This window comes from Tiliqua scincoides, chromosome 4 (genome assembly GCF_035046505.1).
Source record: "Tiliqua scincoides isolate rTilSci1 chromosome 4, rTilSci1.hap2, whole genome shotgun sequence".
Lineage (NCBI taxonomy): Eukaryota > Metazoa > Chordata > Lepidosauria > Squamata > Scincidae > Tiliqua > Tiliqua scincoides.
The window spans coordinates 25,586,270-25,602,722 of record NC_089824.1 but is presented as its reverse complement, the minus strand read 5'-3'; the positions used below and the strand labels follow the sequence as shown (position 1 = coordinate 25,602,722).

General features: G+C 41.8%; 1 protein-coding gene across 4 annotated transcripts in view; it reads left to right on the top strand.

The window, feature by feature from the left end:
• The window catches only part of VPS13B (vacuolar protein sorting 13 homolog B), a 494,765-nt gene that overhangs the window by 433,779 nt on the left and 44,533 nt on the right, over positions 1–16,453 (top strand). For all 4 annotated transcript variants that reach the window (XM_066626564.1, XM_066626562.1, XM_066626565.1 and 1 more), the window contains exons 44-49: positions 8,017–8,172; positions 9,798–10,061; positions 11,555–11,638; positions 12,316–12,491; positions 12,707–12,877; positions 15,145–15,346. In XM_066626564.1, the coding sequence (XP_066482661.1) occupies positions 8,017–8,172; positions 9,798–10,061; positions 11,555–11,638; positions 12,316–12,491; positions 12,707–12,877; positions 15,145–15,346 (1,053 nt within the window). The remainder of the gene's footprint in view (positions 1–8,016; positions 8,173–9,797; positions 10,062–11,554; positions 11,639–12,315; positions 12,492–12,706; positions 12,878–15,144; positions 15,347–16,453) is intronic.

The following is a 16,453-nucleotide window of genomic DNA, read 5'->3' as shown; positions in this document are numbered from 1 at the left end:
GATAGAATCTCAAAACACATAGACGAACAAGCCTTGCTGAGGGAGAATCAGCATGGCTTCTGTAAGGGTAAGTCTTGCCTCACAAACCTTTTAGAATTCTTTGAAAAGGTCAACAGGCATGTGGATGCGGGAGAACCTATGGACATTATGTATCTGGACTTTCAGAAGGCGTTCGACACGGTCTCTCACCAAAGGCTACTGAAAAACTCCACAGTCAGGGAATTGGAGGACAGGTTCTCTCCTGGATTAAGACCTGGTTGAAGACCAGGAAACAGAGAGTGGGTGTCAGTGGCAATTTTCACAATGGAGAGAGGTGGAAAAGCGGTGTGCCCCAAGGATCTGTCCTGGGACCAGTGCTTTTCAACCATAAATGACCTGGAGACAGGGATGAGTAGTGAGGTGGCTAAGTTTGCAGACGACACCAAACTTTCCCGAGTGGTGAAGACCAGACGTGATTGTGAGGAGCTCCAGAAGGATCTCTCCAAACTGGCAGAATGGGCAGCAAAATGGCAGATGCTCTTCATTGTCAGTAAGTGTAAAGTCATGCACATTGGGGCAAAAAATCAAAACTTCACATATAGGCTGATGGGTTGTGAGCTGACTGTGACAGATCAGGAGAGAGTTCTTGGGGTGGTGGTGGACAGGTCGATGAAAGTGTCGACGCAATGTGCAGCGGCAGTGAAGAAGGCCAATTCTATGCTTGGGATCATTAGAAAAGGTATTGAGAACAAAATGGCTAATATTATAATGCCGCTGTACAAATCTATGCTAAGGCCACACCTGGAGTATTGTGTCCAGTTCTGATCACCACATCTCAAAAAGGACATAGTGGAAATGGAAAAGGTGCAAAAGAGAGTGACTAAGATGATTACTAGGCTGGGGCACTTTCCTTATGAGGAAAGGCTACGGCGTTTGGGCCTCTTCAGCCTAGAAAAGAGGCGTCTGATTGAGGGGGGGACATGATTGAGACATACAAAATTATGCATGGGAAGGATAAAGTGGATAGAGAGATGCCCTTTACACTCTCACATAACACCAGAACCAGGGGACATCAACTAAAATTGAGTGTTGGGAGGGTTAGGACAGACAAAAGAAAATATTTCTTTACGCAGCATGTGGTCGGTCTGTGGAACTCCTTGCCACAGGATGTGTTTACGGCATCTGGCCTGGACGCCTTTAAAAGGGAATTGGACAAGTTTCTGGAGGAAAAATCCATTATGGGTTACAAGCCGTGATGTGTATGTGCAACCTCCTGATTTTAGAAATGGACTATGTCAGAATGCCAATGCAAGGGAGGGCACCAGAATGCAGGTCTCTTGTTATCTGGTGTGCTTCCTGGGGCATTTGGTGGGCCGCTGTGAGATACAGGAAGATGGACTAGATGGGCCTGTGGCCTGATCCAGTGGGGCTTTTTGTTATGTTCTTATGTTCTTATGCCTGAGCATGTATGCTTTTCTCAAATAAATTACACTGTGGGTGTATGGATCCTGCTGTCTGCAAACTGAAGCAGTGTATTGCTTCATTTGTAATCCCAGTATAACCTGTGGGGTGCAGCTGCAGAATTTGTTTGACAGCCAGTATGATTCAGTAGATGGATGCTGGACCAGGATCTGGGAGACCTGAATTCAAGTTCCTCATATGCCCTTTACTCATTACATGGCCTTGGGAAAGTATTCTCAGCATCAATCCACAATCTAAAAGTTAGGAGTAACTGGCTTGCCTTGCAGGGTTGTTTTGAGGACAAATACAATAAAGATCATAAGGCATTTTGAGGAATAAAGGGCAGAATGCATGAGGATTAGATGTTTTAAGCAATAAACATGAGGGTTGAGTTAGGGTTGTTTTTTTTTTTTTTTTGTATTGTTAGTTACCAGGCTTGTGAACTACACAATTTGCTGTGCTGTTCTTGGAAAAGTGAATAGAACAAGCCCTAGTGGCCAATCAACGGAATACGGTTGCTAGTGATGTATAAAGAAGGAATGGGGTGCCAGCAGGCAGAAAGAATGGACATGTAGTAATATGAGAAGAGAGGAAAAGCAGGTCAACAATGGAGCAGTTTTTCTCACTGGCAGGGCACCAGAGCTTGGCTCTCCGAAAGTTTAGATTCTTGGGACACTTCCTGGCAAGAACTGAGTGACATGAGTAGCTCTGCTGAGAATCCCCCCAGCCCTGTAATACTCACTATTGTTATTATTGTTTTGCTGACATTTTATTGCCTCTCCCATGACACCAGAACTTAAAGATGGAAATGAACCATTTGGGTAGCTGTACATCCTAGGAGCATAGGAGGCTTTTCATGCATAAGCCTGTTCCTTTGCACAGTATTGCAAATCTCAAGATCCGAATGTGGGCTTAGCTTAATTTTAAATAAGAAAATGTGAATGTGTTCTCTGGAAAACAAAACTTGAACAGGTTCATAACTTGTCATCCTGGATAAGCACAGTTATGTTTTTAGCACCGTGTCACAAGGTTTCAAGTGGGGTGCATTTGTAAGCGTAAGTATTTACACAACTGCTTTAGGACTTCAGGTTGTTCTGAGTGTGATGTTGTGGCGCATTCCAAACTGTTTCAATGGCTCTTGAGGAACTCATTATCCAAAGGTCAGAATAGTGCCCGAGCATGGACAAGCCATACAAGTGTCAGATTAATGGAATGTTCGATGACTTCATAGTTTTGAAGTTATTTCATTCCTCATGATAATTCTCCTCTTGCCAAGTTAGTGAATTTTAAGAACTCTGAGAGCAGATTGTAAGATAAATGTGAAATATGAAATAATCCATACTTTTGGAGTCAGGGACTTTCCTCTAGGCATTAGTTCATACTTGACTTACTTACCTCACACTTGGGGATAAAATGAGTTAGGACAAGGTCTCAGATACCACATTCTCTTACTGGGAAAGAAAAACCCTTGCACAACTTTGGCCAGCTCATGTTTCTTGTTACAGAGGCACTAAGCAGCAGCGGTTGCCATAAAATACTTTATTTAACCTTTGCAAAAATGTTTTTTTTAGTGTGGCAAGGCAGTTCAGTTAAATGAAAATAAATAGTTTTCAAAGGCTTGGGTTTCTTCAACATTCATATCATTTAAAGTCTTAATTTTTGCACTGATTAAAGGTAGGGAGAGGTGTTGTAATTGCATATTTAAAATATATAATACAAGTGAATGAAAGAAGTCTTAAAATTCTGTTTGTTTTGCTGTGATGATATGAAGCTAAAACCTCAAAACACATTTGAGTCAGATGATTTAAAGAATTAAATTACTGGATCAAAAGTAAACTTTTTAATCAGTAGTTACAATACAGTAACAAATAAAGAGAAATTGTGTTTAAGGGTGCAGCCCTAACCAACTTTCCAGCACCAAATTAAGCACAATGCAACTTTGAGGTAAGGGACCAATATTCCCTAACCTTGAGGAGGCCTCTGTGACTACCACCCAACAGTAGGATACAGCACAGGTGCCCATTGGTACACCTATGTCAGAGTTGGAAAGTTGGTTAGGATTTTGGCCTTAGTCTCTCATGTTCTGGGAGCACTCTAAAAATTTCAGTGAGTATGGAAGAATTTCAGTGTTTTAAATATAATTTCTCAGAATTATCCATTCCTTTGCTGTTCTTCCCACTCCATAAAAGTCTAAGTCCTAAATGCCTCATTAAATTTGGTAAAGATTTCACATAGCAGATGTTTGGCCTGACACCTTTTGCCCTATTTGAGCCACTCGCTTACTTGTTAGTCCTTTAACCTCCTTTAAGGTTCAAGGCATTTCAGAATAAATGGTTCTGCTCAACTTTGCATTTCAGGAGGTTCAGAATTGGTGAAATGTATGATGTATTCAAATTGCAGTAATGACTTACTGGCTTCATGAGACCCTGAGATGAATGCTTAGGAGAGTAAGAGGTTTCTTGAAGGTCTGTTTTGATGGGGATGAGAAGTAATGTCAATTGGTCCTTGTCATGTTATACAGCAGTTCATTATTGGATCCATTCCTTGGCCTTTGAATCAAGTTACAGCAGAAACCACCTTGTACTCCAAAACAGTTGTGTTCTTCAAAATGTTTAGAGGACATGGAGCATAGGTAAAATGCCTTAGTGCAAAAATGGAGTTTGGGTCTTTTTAAGCAGCCATCTCACTGCTGTGTTCTCTGTAATACAGCAGTATCTTCAAAGATATATCTGTCTTCAGAATAAGCTCAATATGGAGAAGGGGTTGTCTGATGTGCATATGAAACTGTCTTACACAGATTCAAACCCGCTGTTCCCTCTAGCACAAGATTGTCAGCCCTAAGTGACTGTGTGCCCAATCCTATCCAACTTTCCAGCACCAGTGCAGCCTCCATGCAGCCCCGAGATAAGGGAACAAGCATTCCCTTATGTTGAGAAGGCCTCTGTGACTATCTCCCCACCACAGGATGCAGTGCACACCCCATTGGCACAGCTGCACCGGCACTGGAAAATTGGGTAGGATTGGGCCCTATGACTCTTCAAGGTCTCAGGCTAGGATATTTTCAAGCCCTTGTCAGAGGTCCTTAAACTGTGATGGCAAATACAGTTGGGATTGTGTGGATCATGTGGTGGTGCTTATTAGCTCCAGAAAATTTTGTTAAGTGACCTCTACTAAACATTCATTGTGAATGCCCCTAGCTAACAGGGTAAAGAGACTGACATGAACTTCTTTCTCTTTGCCTACCCTTTAGGAGCTGTTTATGCTATCTGTGACGCTTACCAAGGACATTAAATTCTTTGTTTTTAAATGTCATAGTAATCAAGTCATTGCTGGCTTTAAAGCTCTCCTTGTTATCTCTCATCCACGAATACCAAATTTCCTTTTTTCTTTTCATGTTTTGTCCTATTACTCTGCAACCACACATTTTTCTTTAGTAGCACCTCTTGGAATGGATGCCTTATTCAGTGCCATTAGCTACTTCCTTTGTTGTAGCGTAGCAGTGTCCTCATTTGTCTCAGTAGAGACAAACTTTTCCACTTCTCAAAATTGACTTACAGTGATTATTTCCAACAAGAGTACATAAAGCATTTAAAACTGAATTTAGCAACTTAAACTAGAAAAAAATATTAGCAATTCAAATTAAATACTGAACTAGAAAAACTGTACAGGACTCTACAACCATGACAAAAAGAGCGTGAACCTACAGAGTTCCTGGTTCACTTCATTGCCTGTCCTGGCAACCTGATCCTAAATATTTGCACATGGGTATGTTGCTTGCAGTAGTGAGAAGCAACAATGGTTTTTGATGTTGCTCTTGTGCAGTGACGTGTAATCCATCATAAACATTTACTTCCTGACATGGTGAAGCAGGAGCAGCAGCATGACTTACACAATACCAAAGTGACTTTGCTGGGCCTCCCAATGCCTTATAAGGCATTAAAAATGTCACTTTGGGTTTCTCTGTGAAACTGGAAGTCACCTGTTTTCAGCTTCTGAGCTCAGTCTGAGCTTGGCAGAGGCCAGGGATGGATAGCCTCTGCTGAGCTCAGAGGCCCCTCCAGAAGCAAAGGAAGCTGAGCTCCTCTTGCCTCTGGAAAGGGTGCATGTGCTTGGGGTCCCCAAACCAGAACTGCTGATAAGTGAATCCGCCAATTCAAGATCCATGGATATGACCCCCCCCCCCGTAGTTTCCATACTGAGAGGAAAGAGGGCTTCAAAGCTAGGAAGAGAACCTCCTAAAGCACTCTATTAACTGCATATGATGTTTACTAATCTCCATTCTAGTAATAAGGGATGCTGCCGTGCTTGAGTTCATGCAATATGTCTAGAGGTGCTTTTTCAAATGGTGCTTCTCTGTTATGTCGCAGGAGGAGAGTAACTGCCCGTATTCTCTACAGCACTGTTTATTTTTAATGACTGTTGCTGGTGTGTATTCTGCATCCTTTTAGATTGTGAGCCCTTTTGGGACAGAGGACCATTTAGTAGTTTCCTCTATAAACTGGTTCACGAGCTTTTTTTGTTGAATGGCAGTATATAAATATTGTTGATATTAACAACTACATAATGGGCAGTGGGCTGGAAAAAGTGGTAGCAAGGATAAAGCAAGTGTCTCAAAGGAAGCAACCAGGATGGCAGTAAGCACACTGGACACCAGGTATTACAACGATTAGCATTGGCCAGCATGGGGCAGTGAACTCCTATAGCCCCTCTCCCCAATACCAAGCCATTGTTGGCTCCCTGGCAACTTTTCTAGAAGAGGCTGAATGTAATTTCATACATCTATAATTCCCCCCCTTTTCAAGATGATTTATCTTGTTAACCTTTGATAAGCTTCCTTGCTTGTCCTTAATACCAAATGTACATATATCTTCCTGTTGTAAGGTCAGAAAATTATTAAGTCAGTGTTTTGTAATCCTAGTGGCTGACAGATGAAAACTGACAACATATTCCTTGGTGATATTCACATTAATGAACTTGCTGTTTATACAAGGTGGGAGAGGCTGCCCCAGAGAGGGGATTCTGTGCTCAGATTAATTTTCATCAATTACATCTCAGAGCAGAACATTTGTTTTGGCATACAATGTTTTTAGTGCATTGTTAAGCAATTTCTGCCCAACATTGCATTTATACAACAGGGACCAAAAATGTACACCTGTGGGCAGAAATGGGTGGGCAGCCCAATCCTGAGCTGCCTGGCGTGTGGGGCTGCCATGGTGCCAGAAAGGCTGCTGCAGCATCAACACACCCCAGGCTGCTGCTGTCACTTCCTTGGGAGAAGGGGATTTTCGCCCCCCTAGTAAGGGAAGTAGCCCCTCAGTGGGGCTACTTGATTCTGCAGCGACTGTCAAGCCAGTACAGAATCGAAGAGTCCCGTGTCGGACAATGCGGTCCAAAGCAGGGCTCTGAATCCGGTGGAGCCAAGCTCCACTGGCCTCACTCCCCCCACTCCCTCCCCCCTCCTGCCACACCTTCCCTCGCTCTGGAACGCCTTCTTCCCACCTTCCTTCCCCCACTCAGCTCTCTATCACCAGGCAGTCCAGGCAACAGAGAGGTGCTCGACCAGCACTAACCTCACAAATGTGCTTTACAGCACGTTTGGACAGTGCACGCCGGCAGTAAAGCCAGCACACCAAGTTTAGGATTGAGTTCTTAACTGGGATCAGCTTTTGTATCCCATACCTGATGATGTTGCTGTTTTTTTCAGCTACCTTTCCCCTCTCCAGAGTTGGTAGTTTTCTCATCTATTTTGCTTGAGGGTTTGTGATGTAGCCTTAAGAAACTTGGTTTCAGCTATTAAAATTGTTTCTCTTCATTCTGTGTCTTAAGATTTATATATCAAAGCCATTAGGAGCTTTTATGTCATAGAGTACATTTTCCCTCAAGGTACTTTTTATCTTGTATATTTGTGTTCGTAGTCAAGGCCTAACTCCAGTAATTCAAAAGCCACCCACTGGACATGTTTGTTTTACATGCAGTTTTGTGCTGAAGGGACCAAAAATTGCCAGCAGGCTACTGATTTGTAACATCCCTGCAGTTTGTTATCATGGCTCCTTCTTAAAGGTCAAAGTCAAATCTCACTGGAAAAAGCCTAATTTCAGAGCACTCAGTCCATTAACCTTGATTCATTGTCCTTGATGTGTGGGGGCTTTGTTATCTCCTTTCCCTAGACCTTGATGCAATTTTTTTTTGGTTAGTGTTCACAGAATGTAATATTTGTAACTTTCTTTTTTTGATATCTGAATAAATAAGTATGTGCTAAGCTTTATTCCTTCCGTCATGAATGTTGGCTTCTAGTAAAAAGGAGACAAATGCTTAGGAATCCATCTTCCTAGACTAGAGGCTTATTTTCTTCATTAAATATATAACATCTAATTATCCAGAATGATAGTGTTCCAGTACACTGGATTATGTGGTACATGCAGCTTGTTTATTGTCCTAATAAAAGAGATTATCAAGTCATATAATGAGAACTTCTCCAGCAATAGAACTTGGATTTTGCTCTAAGATTAGCTAATTGCTATGGGTCATTAATTATTCGCTGCTTATATGTTTTGGGTTTTTAAAAAACTCTTTCAGCTGCTTCATATCTGTATTGAAGGCTGGGGAAATTGGCGGTGGTCTGAGCCATTTAGTGTTGATAATGCAGGAACATTTATCAGAACAATTCAGTACAAAGGAAGGACAGCATCACTTATCATCAAAGTCCAGCAGCTGAATGGAGTGCAAAAACAGGTAAGAGTGCTTATATGTGCAGTTCACAAGGATTGTTTTTCAATAAAGTACAGAGTTGTGCAAGTGTGCCATGACCATAATTATAATTGTTCCCGCTTTCTGCCCCAATAACAGCAGATATGTTCATGTCTTCAGGTTCATTTGACATAATGTGTTGACATAATTCTGACTCCTGTCACACAATTTTTTACAAGTCAGGAGCCATACTTTGAACATGTGCTCACTCCATTTTATCTTGAGAGATTCCCCCCTTACATTTCCAAAATCAACCATGGTTTAATGTTTCCTATCCTTTGATGAAAACCATGGCTGATACCAACCAAGTTCCCTTGTCATCATGGTTTACAAACTAAGTTCAAACCATATTTACAATATCTGGTTACTATTAACCATCAGTATGTAGAAAACATGAAATCATGGTTAATGTTTGGAAGAAAGGGATGAGGAAAATTGTTTCAGAGAGGGAAGGAAGGTATGTGGTTTCATGAAAAATCATAGTTTTCCAGGAGCTATCATTATATCCACACCTGCCCACAGAAATATGCACTCATTGCTTTTTTGCATTTATTTTTTAAGCTTTGAATTGATTTTTTCTTTGACAATAACACATAACTCTGACAATGACATGAAAAATCCAACATTTTGAAATTCACTTGCTGCAATACAAGAACATTATATTGGCAACATCATTACCAAGAAATCATAAACCAAAGCTTGCAGCATAGTTGCAGCATAGGAAACTCACAGCCCAATCCTGAACTTCCCAGCGCCCACAAGAGCAGCAGCTCTAAAGCAGCTGCTGCTGTATCCATCGGGTGCCAGGAAGCACTTGGAGGTCTCCTTGGAATTTGCCAAGGCTCGCAAGCTTCTCAAGTCTGCACCGAATATTTTGCCGGTGCAGAGTTGAGAGACTTCGTGTTGGGCCAGAAGGCCCAATACGGAAGTCTGGATACAGCGGACCAGAGGTCTACCCTCCCCCACCCTGGTTCCTCCCCCCTTCCTGCCCTCATTCCACTCTTCCCCTGTCCCCCTGAGGCCACACCCCTGCCCAGTGGCCTGACTTACCCTGAAGGCTGTGTGTCCTCCTCTGGCTGGTGCTGGGCACAGCACCTGACTGGCTCAGGTCCAGCAACAGCTCTCCTTCCTCGCCGGGTGCAAAAAACAGGCTTTACAGCACGTTTACGGCACCCAGCACTCGGGCTCAGTGCTGGTGAGGTTTAGGATTCGGCCCTCAACCAGCAAAGCTCCAATGCAATTCTCAGAACTCATAACATCATGCCGACTCTTAACTAACTTTTACTTAGTAACTATCTCGTTACATCACTAAACTTATTTGGCATCATGACTTGAGATCTTAGTATTCTGTATGCTTCTACAAAAGCAATATTAGCATATAGTATGAAATAATTATTTGACCAAATAATGCTTTTTCAATAAATCTATGGTGTCTAGAGTGTTTATTCTACATATGAATGATTCTGTGGCCTTATGTCAGTAGCAATTCAATAGTGTCTCACCTCTGCATGAATATCTACATAAGATGCATTTTAATTAACACATTTGGAGTTTTTTGATCTAGATGGACTATTTCTCTGTATACTTGTGTACGTGTGTGTCTTTTTTAGATCATTATTTGTGGAAGACAGATAGTATGCAGTTACCTCTCTGAAAGCATTGAACTGAAAGTTGTTCAGCATTACATTGGCCAGGATGGACAGGCAGTAGTGAAGGAGCATATTGACTGCCTTGCGCCCAAACAGAAGCTACCTTCATATGTCCTAGAGAACAATGAGCTAACAGAACTCAGTGTGAAGGCTAAAGGAGATGAAGACTGGTCAAGAGATGTGTGTCTTGAGTCTGAACACATTGAGTATAGCACAGTCATCCAGGTATATAAGCAATCGGTTTCTAAGTGAAAGCTTTATTGTTTAAGATTATTTGTTTCAAATCATTTATATCCTGCCTTTTGTTTGGTTTCCAAAATGCTCAAGAGAGCTAACAAATAATTAAAAGCATAAAAATATAATGCATAAAGCATTAAAATATTATTACACCAAAAAAACTAAATAAAATACAACAAAATAGCAACAAAACAGCTGCTCAATCAATCAATCAACAGAGGAGACTAAAAGGGGAAAGCAAGGTGCAACAAAAATGTTTTTAGCCCCAACAGAAGGACAAAATGGAAGGGGAGGTTCTTGCCTCCAAAAACGGGGTTCTGTAACTCTGATGTACCATGGAGAAGGCCCAATCCCTCATTGCTGCCAACCTAACTTCAGCAAATAGCAGCACATGTAGGAGCACCCATCTAGATAACCTTGGGGGACAGGCTGTCATATATGTTCGGAGGCACTCCCTGAGATGCTCTAGCTCCAAGCCATAAAGAGCTTTAAAAGTGTCTTGAACAGCACCAGAATCAAACCAACAAGTGCAGCTGCAGGAGCAGTAGCCTGATATAGTCAAACCACTGAACCCCCGTAACCACATGAGCCACTGTATTCTTCACCAATTTCAGATGAAACAGGCCATGTACAACCCAGAATATCTTGGCTGGATGGCTCTCTGCAGATGCAATGGAGGCAGAGAAAGCTTACTTTCCTACCTTTGTTGCGATGGAATAGGCCCTAAAATGGCCTGTAACCAGTGCTCAATCAGACTTATCACAAGATTTTCACCACCATCACCCTAGATCAGGGTTCTCCAAACCCCGGCCCGGGGGCCAGATGCGGCCCGCAGCAAGCCTCTATCTGGCCCGCAGCCAGCCTCTTGTCCCCTCAAAGCCTCTGGCCCACTTGACTGAACTTGATTGGAGCTGTGATCTGGTTGTATCTGGAGGGTGTTCTAAGGGCCAGAGAGATTGAATGAATGAGCCCCTTCATCATTTATTCACTCATCTAAGTTCCATCTCTAATTTATTTATATAAATTTTATATTTAAATTTTTTCCAGCCCCCAACACCATGCCAGATATTTGATGCAGCCCTCTGGCCAAAAAGTTTGGAGACCCCTACCCTAGATGTATGCCAAGTCATTTTACTACACATTTTACTGCCCTGGAAAACCAGGTCATAAGTTCACTATCTCTCAGCCTCACCTACCTCACGGGGTTGTTGAGGTCAAAAAGTGGGAAGGAACTCTGTACCCTGAGTTCCTTGGAATAAGAGCAGTATTAAAAAGTGAGGCGGGGGGGAAACATGAGCACAATCCTCTAAATCTAATGGTGTAAATATGCATTTTGCTTCAAATAAAAGAAAATACCATGGTTTTCTGAATGCTGATCTTTTTTCTAACTCACAATTTGTTGGAAAACATTTTGGTATAACAAATTATTTTGTTGTATAAGATTATGGTAAACTCACTAATACCTGTCTTCTTGTCTGCAGGTGCCATCATCAAACAGTTCCATTATTCATGTGTGGTGCATGCTTTTGACATTAGAGGCCAACTCTCAAGTACAGCAGCGAATGGTGAGTATATTCTCTATTGTCCAAAATTTTTAATGGGCTTAGAGCCCAATCCTGAGCTCTTCACACCGGTCCACCACCAGCGCTGAGTGTTGCAAACATGCCGTAAGACACGTCTGCAGCCCTCAGCACTGGGCGAGCATAGGTGGCCTGCCACTGCTCCGCCACTCCGCGGTCGCCTGAACCGTCAAGTGGCGGAAAGGTAGGTGGGGGCATGGGGGTGGGGAGGAGGTGTTCTCGGGTGGGGTTGGGGAGAGGGCAGGGAGGAGGCATGCTGGGGGAGGGAGCAGGCCGGGTGGGAGGTAGGACCAGAGAAGTTCTGCTTCTCCACTTCCAGAGCCTCCATACTGGGCCACGGGCCCAACATGGAGACTCTTGATTCTACGGCAGCCCAAGGGTTGCTGTAGAATCAAGTAGTCGTATTACAGGGCTACTTGCTTTAACCAGGGCAAGGGAACAAAAGTCTCTTTCCCCTGAGGAGGTGCCAGCGGCTGCCCTGTTGCATGCAAGATGCCGTGGCAGCCGTTTCGGCACTACGGCAGTCCCGGCGCAACAGGCAGCTGAGGATTAGGCTGCCCATCTCTCACGTTCTGAAAAGAATTAAGGTCAGATTAACCCAGGACAGAGAATGCTAAAACCAAAGTTAATACTGAAGCTGCTCTGCTCTTTTGATTTTGCAGATAGTTTTCAGCCCTCTGTTTATCATGAGGAGCCATCTTCCAGATCCAATCATCATACATTTGGAGAAAAGGAGTCTGGGGCTGAATGAAATACAAATTATTCCAGGAAAAGGGCAAGAAAAATCCTTGCAAAATATAGAACCTAATCTCACCCACCACCTGACCTTCCAAGCCAGGTATAGTTTATGAGTTTTCCCCTCTTTATTTATTTATTTATTTATTTATTTATTTACTTTTCCCTAAACATGTTAGACTGCAGCATTTTATTGCTTTTATATTTTTTAATGATTTTAGTGTTGGTTCAAAATTTTATCAAAATCATACATATGGTCTCCTAATACAGCCATACAATTAATATTGTACCTAATTGATTCTGTTTCCACATTAACAGGGAAGAAGATGATCCATCTGAATGTGCAGTTCCTATCTCAACAGCACTCATTAAGCAGATCACTACCAAATTAAATGCAGGGGGTACTGCAAATGAAATACTTGCCGAGTTCTATGGGTGTGGCAGCTCCCACCAGCCTGTGTGGCCTTATATAAAGAAGGATTTTGTTAGGTACTGTGTTTTTATTAACTAAATAAACAGCTTGGAGAACTACTTGTTGATAAGTAGTTGAAATCAGTATATCAGTATTCTTAATGGTGGTAACAGTTCCCCTTGAAGTTGCTCTACATATCTGAAAAGAAGTAGATTTTCAAATGATGTGCAGTCCTAAAACAATGTTCTGATAAAGAATCTATCGATACAGTGAAAGCCAATCAATGCAGGAGCTGCTTCTGTGGCTGGCATACTTACCATCACCAGCCCTTGAGTCCAGCTGCTGCTGCTCCAGATAACTTGCTACCAAAAGGAAGAGCCTGGAACCCAGCTATGTCATCACCTGCCAGGGACTAAAACACATATGCCTTGCATGTCCCTGTGTATGGTACTTTCGTGTGCATTTTAAGCTGGTTTGGGAACCATACTTGGGTGAAAATCAGGTCATGTTGGCAACCTTCAGTCTCGAAAGACTATGGTAAAAAAATCAGGTCATAAATGTAATAAGTAAACTCATTAAAACCAGAAAGATGTTCCAGTTGAGTACAGGAGAGCTAGTTCTTTTTGTTGAGAGCTTAGTATGAACCAGTGGTGAGAGTGCTAGATTTCTACCTACAGCCTGTACCCCAGTCCCAGTTCAGCCCTTAGAAACAATAGATTGCCTGGCTTTCGGTTTCTCTTAATTACAGTTTTGCAAATGACAGTATGAGCCACATCAGAAGAAGGTTGTGAGCATTAAGTCAACTATTCAGTGTTATGTTCAACGGAAGTGGGGGGGGGAAATGCTAATATAGGCAGTCATTATTGGAAACCAAATATTTAACTAGGTGTACTTCTGATTTGATCCAGTAAGGCCAGTCTTATTACAAGTGGCACTTTTGTTTATTCCATAATTTTTTTTCAAAGTACCAAAGCAACATACAAACTAGAATTAATAACACTATATGTCTCAACTAAAACAATCAAAAGCTGTTAAGCAGGAGTCCCAGAAGCAATAGTCACACCCTAAGAACATATATCCAAAAGCAGTATCCAGAGCAGATTTTTAACAGCAGCACTAAATCCTGGAAGCAAAACAATTTTCACACAAGTTGTAAGTGTTTTGAAAGAATTCTTTCTCCTACTGTTGCCTCTTTTTCAAACAAGGTGTGCACATTTTGAAGTACAAACACCAAACTCATTGTCTAAAGCAAAAATGAGATGCCTTACCACTATCAATAGCTTTCTTGCAAAAAGAAGCTGCTTCTTGTCTGCTTCCAGTCAAAATGTCAACAGTTGGAAGCTGTCTTCTTATATAGGGATGTTGTTACTTGATAATCAAATGCAGCAAGAGAACTCTGTATGTAGCTTTCTCTTGGGAAGGTGTTCAAACTGTGTCTGCCACCAGTAGCAAGGCTTTATAAGTTCTCTTGTTGGAAAGTGGAACAAACCCTCCCCACCAATACAAGAGAGTTGGAGGTATACATGCCTGGCCTTCCTTTGGATATGCACCTTTTTATGTCTTTCAAGATAGGCTCTAGCACATTGGATGGGACTTGAAAATTCTTCCTAGGGCACCATGGTTTAATTTCTTTTTGTAATATGTTCAGAAAAATTTATAAACTAGATTAAAGTCTTTTACACATTTCACAACAAGGTTCTCACCTAAGAAAATGAAGTCAAAAAGGAGGATTCACTTTTAGATTGTGTGTGAGAATATTCAGAACCTAATGCACTTCTTATTGCTCCTACAGTTCTGTGGTTTGAGGCTTATGCATCACATTTAGATTAGCATAGTTGCTTTTCACTGTAACCAGAGAAGTTTACCAGGCATATTAGCTCCACCTGCCTCATCCTTTTCTTTGTTAACTCCTGAGCTTCAGCTAGTTCCATTATAGAGAATGATTTTTACTGGGAAACATAGGGAAAGAGAGATATTTAAAAATATATATGGGAATCACATTTTAAGGGAATCATAGCTGTTATATTTGCAGGAGTAAGAAACCGGCAAAGACACTCAGTGCCAGGTGTTGTCCTGAGACTACTTTTGATTCCAGTTATTTAAAAACATGACTTGCTTTTTGATCCTTTCATGAATGCCTATTTCAATCAAAGGAGAAAACCTGCCTAAATCAGGGACAGATTTGCCGTGGCAGAATCTCTCTGTATTTCAGAATCATATCTGTTATCGGGAGACACTGCAGTGTAACAAAAGCTTTATGAATGACTAGGATGATGAACTGCAAATCTTGCCAGTGGATTAACAATTGTCTTTTATCTCTCCTTTGATACCTTACTTGGAACAGCAATGAACAGCTCACTCAGTGGGATAGCCCAATGCGAGTCAAACTGTCAGTGTGGAAGCCATGTGTGAAAACGCTTCTGATAGAACTCCTGCCATGGGCTCTGCTGATCAATCACTCCAAGTGGGATCTTTGGCTGTTTGAAGGTGAGAAGATTGTTCTGCAGATACCTGCTGGGAAAACAATGATACCGCCAAACTTTCAGGTAGGCATACTATTCAAATCTATAGGCATTATTTTCTTTTATGTATAATATTTGCAGTCATTTAATCCATACCCATACGCTGAGTCGAGGAGGAGGTAGGACTAGATCAAAGGGCACAAGGCCTATGATGAAATATGATGTGGAGTATAGCATGTATTTTCTTCATCTAAGGTTAGACAAACAGCGAAAGACTTTCTTGCATCCACTTTCCATCTGAAATCTGGATACAACTATTCAGCTATTATGCTCCTAACACTGGGCAGGTAACAACAAGTAATCTAAATGCCTCCTAGGAGCACAGTCAAAATTTTATGAAAACTCCTGTGCTAATAATTTTACAGATAATCTGAAGTCAATTAGCAATGTATTATATTGGGGACTCTTCTAAATGAACTGTGCCAAGGCCCTTTGGTTTAGCTTACTCTTTTCCCGGTATTTAGTAGTAAATGTAGTCAAATTATGCTGTTCATTTGTTTTGTATTATATTTATCTGCTCTGCCTTTTTATTACATGGTTCCCAAGGTCATCCATTTATGTACTGATTGCGTTCTTGCATTGTATTATCCCTGGTACACAAAAAATATACATCAGTCTCAGTCAGGGTGGCCATGCAGTGGCATTGTGGAAGAATGGTGTCAGCCTCTCACCTCTGTGGTGCAGATAATCTCCAGTGTGAACCCCTCCCTACATTAGTCCAGTTGTCATGCAGACAATTGAACCTAGTCATGCAAACTATTCCTCTGTGCAACTGGGTGCGCAGGTGAATAGCCAGGTTCACATTGAGTTCACTTTGTTTGGTGTGTGATCCCACCATTTCCTTTGTTGCACCTTTCCAGATAATCAATCTGTGAGATTTTCTTGCATCCCCATAGGAGGAGTTCCACTGCTTCCTCTGCTTCTTTGAACAAGCAGCAGTTGCTATCATTGTAAGACTTTTCAATCCTGGTTTTGAAAAGAGGCCTTTTGTTTCCTTGTGTTGGAATATATTATCATTCTGCCTTGCTGTCTCCAGGAATGTCCCGGTTCACTTCTGATGGTTCTCTGAATTTTGAATAAAGGCATATATCAGTATCATTAAAAGACACTATGGCATTGCATTCATGCAGG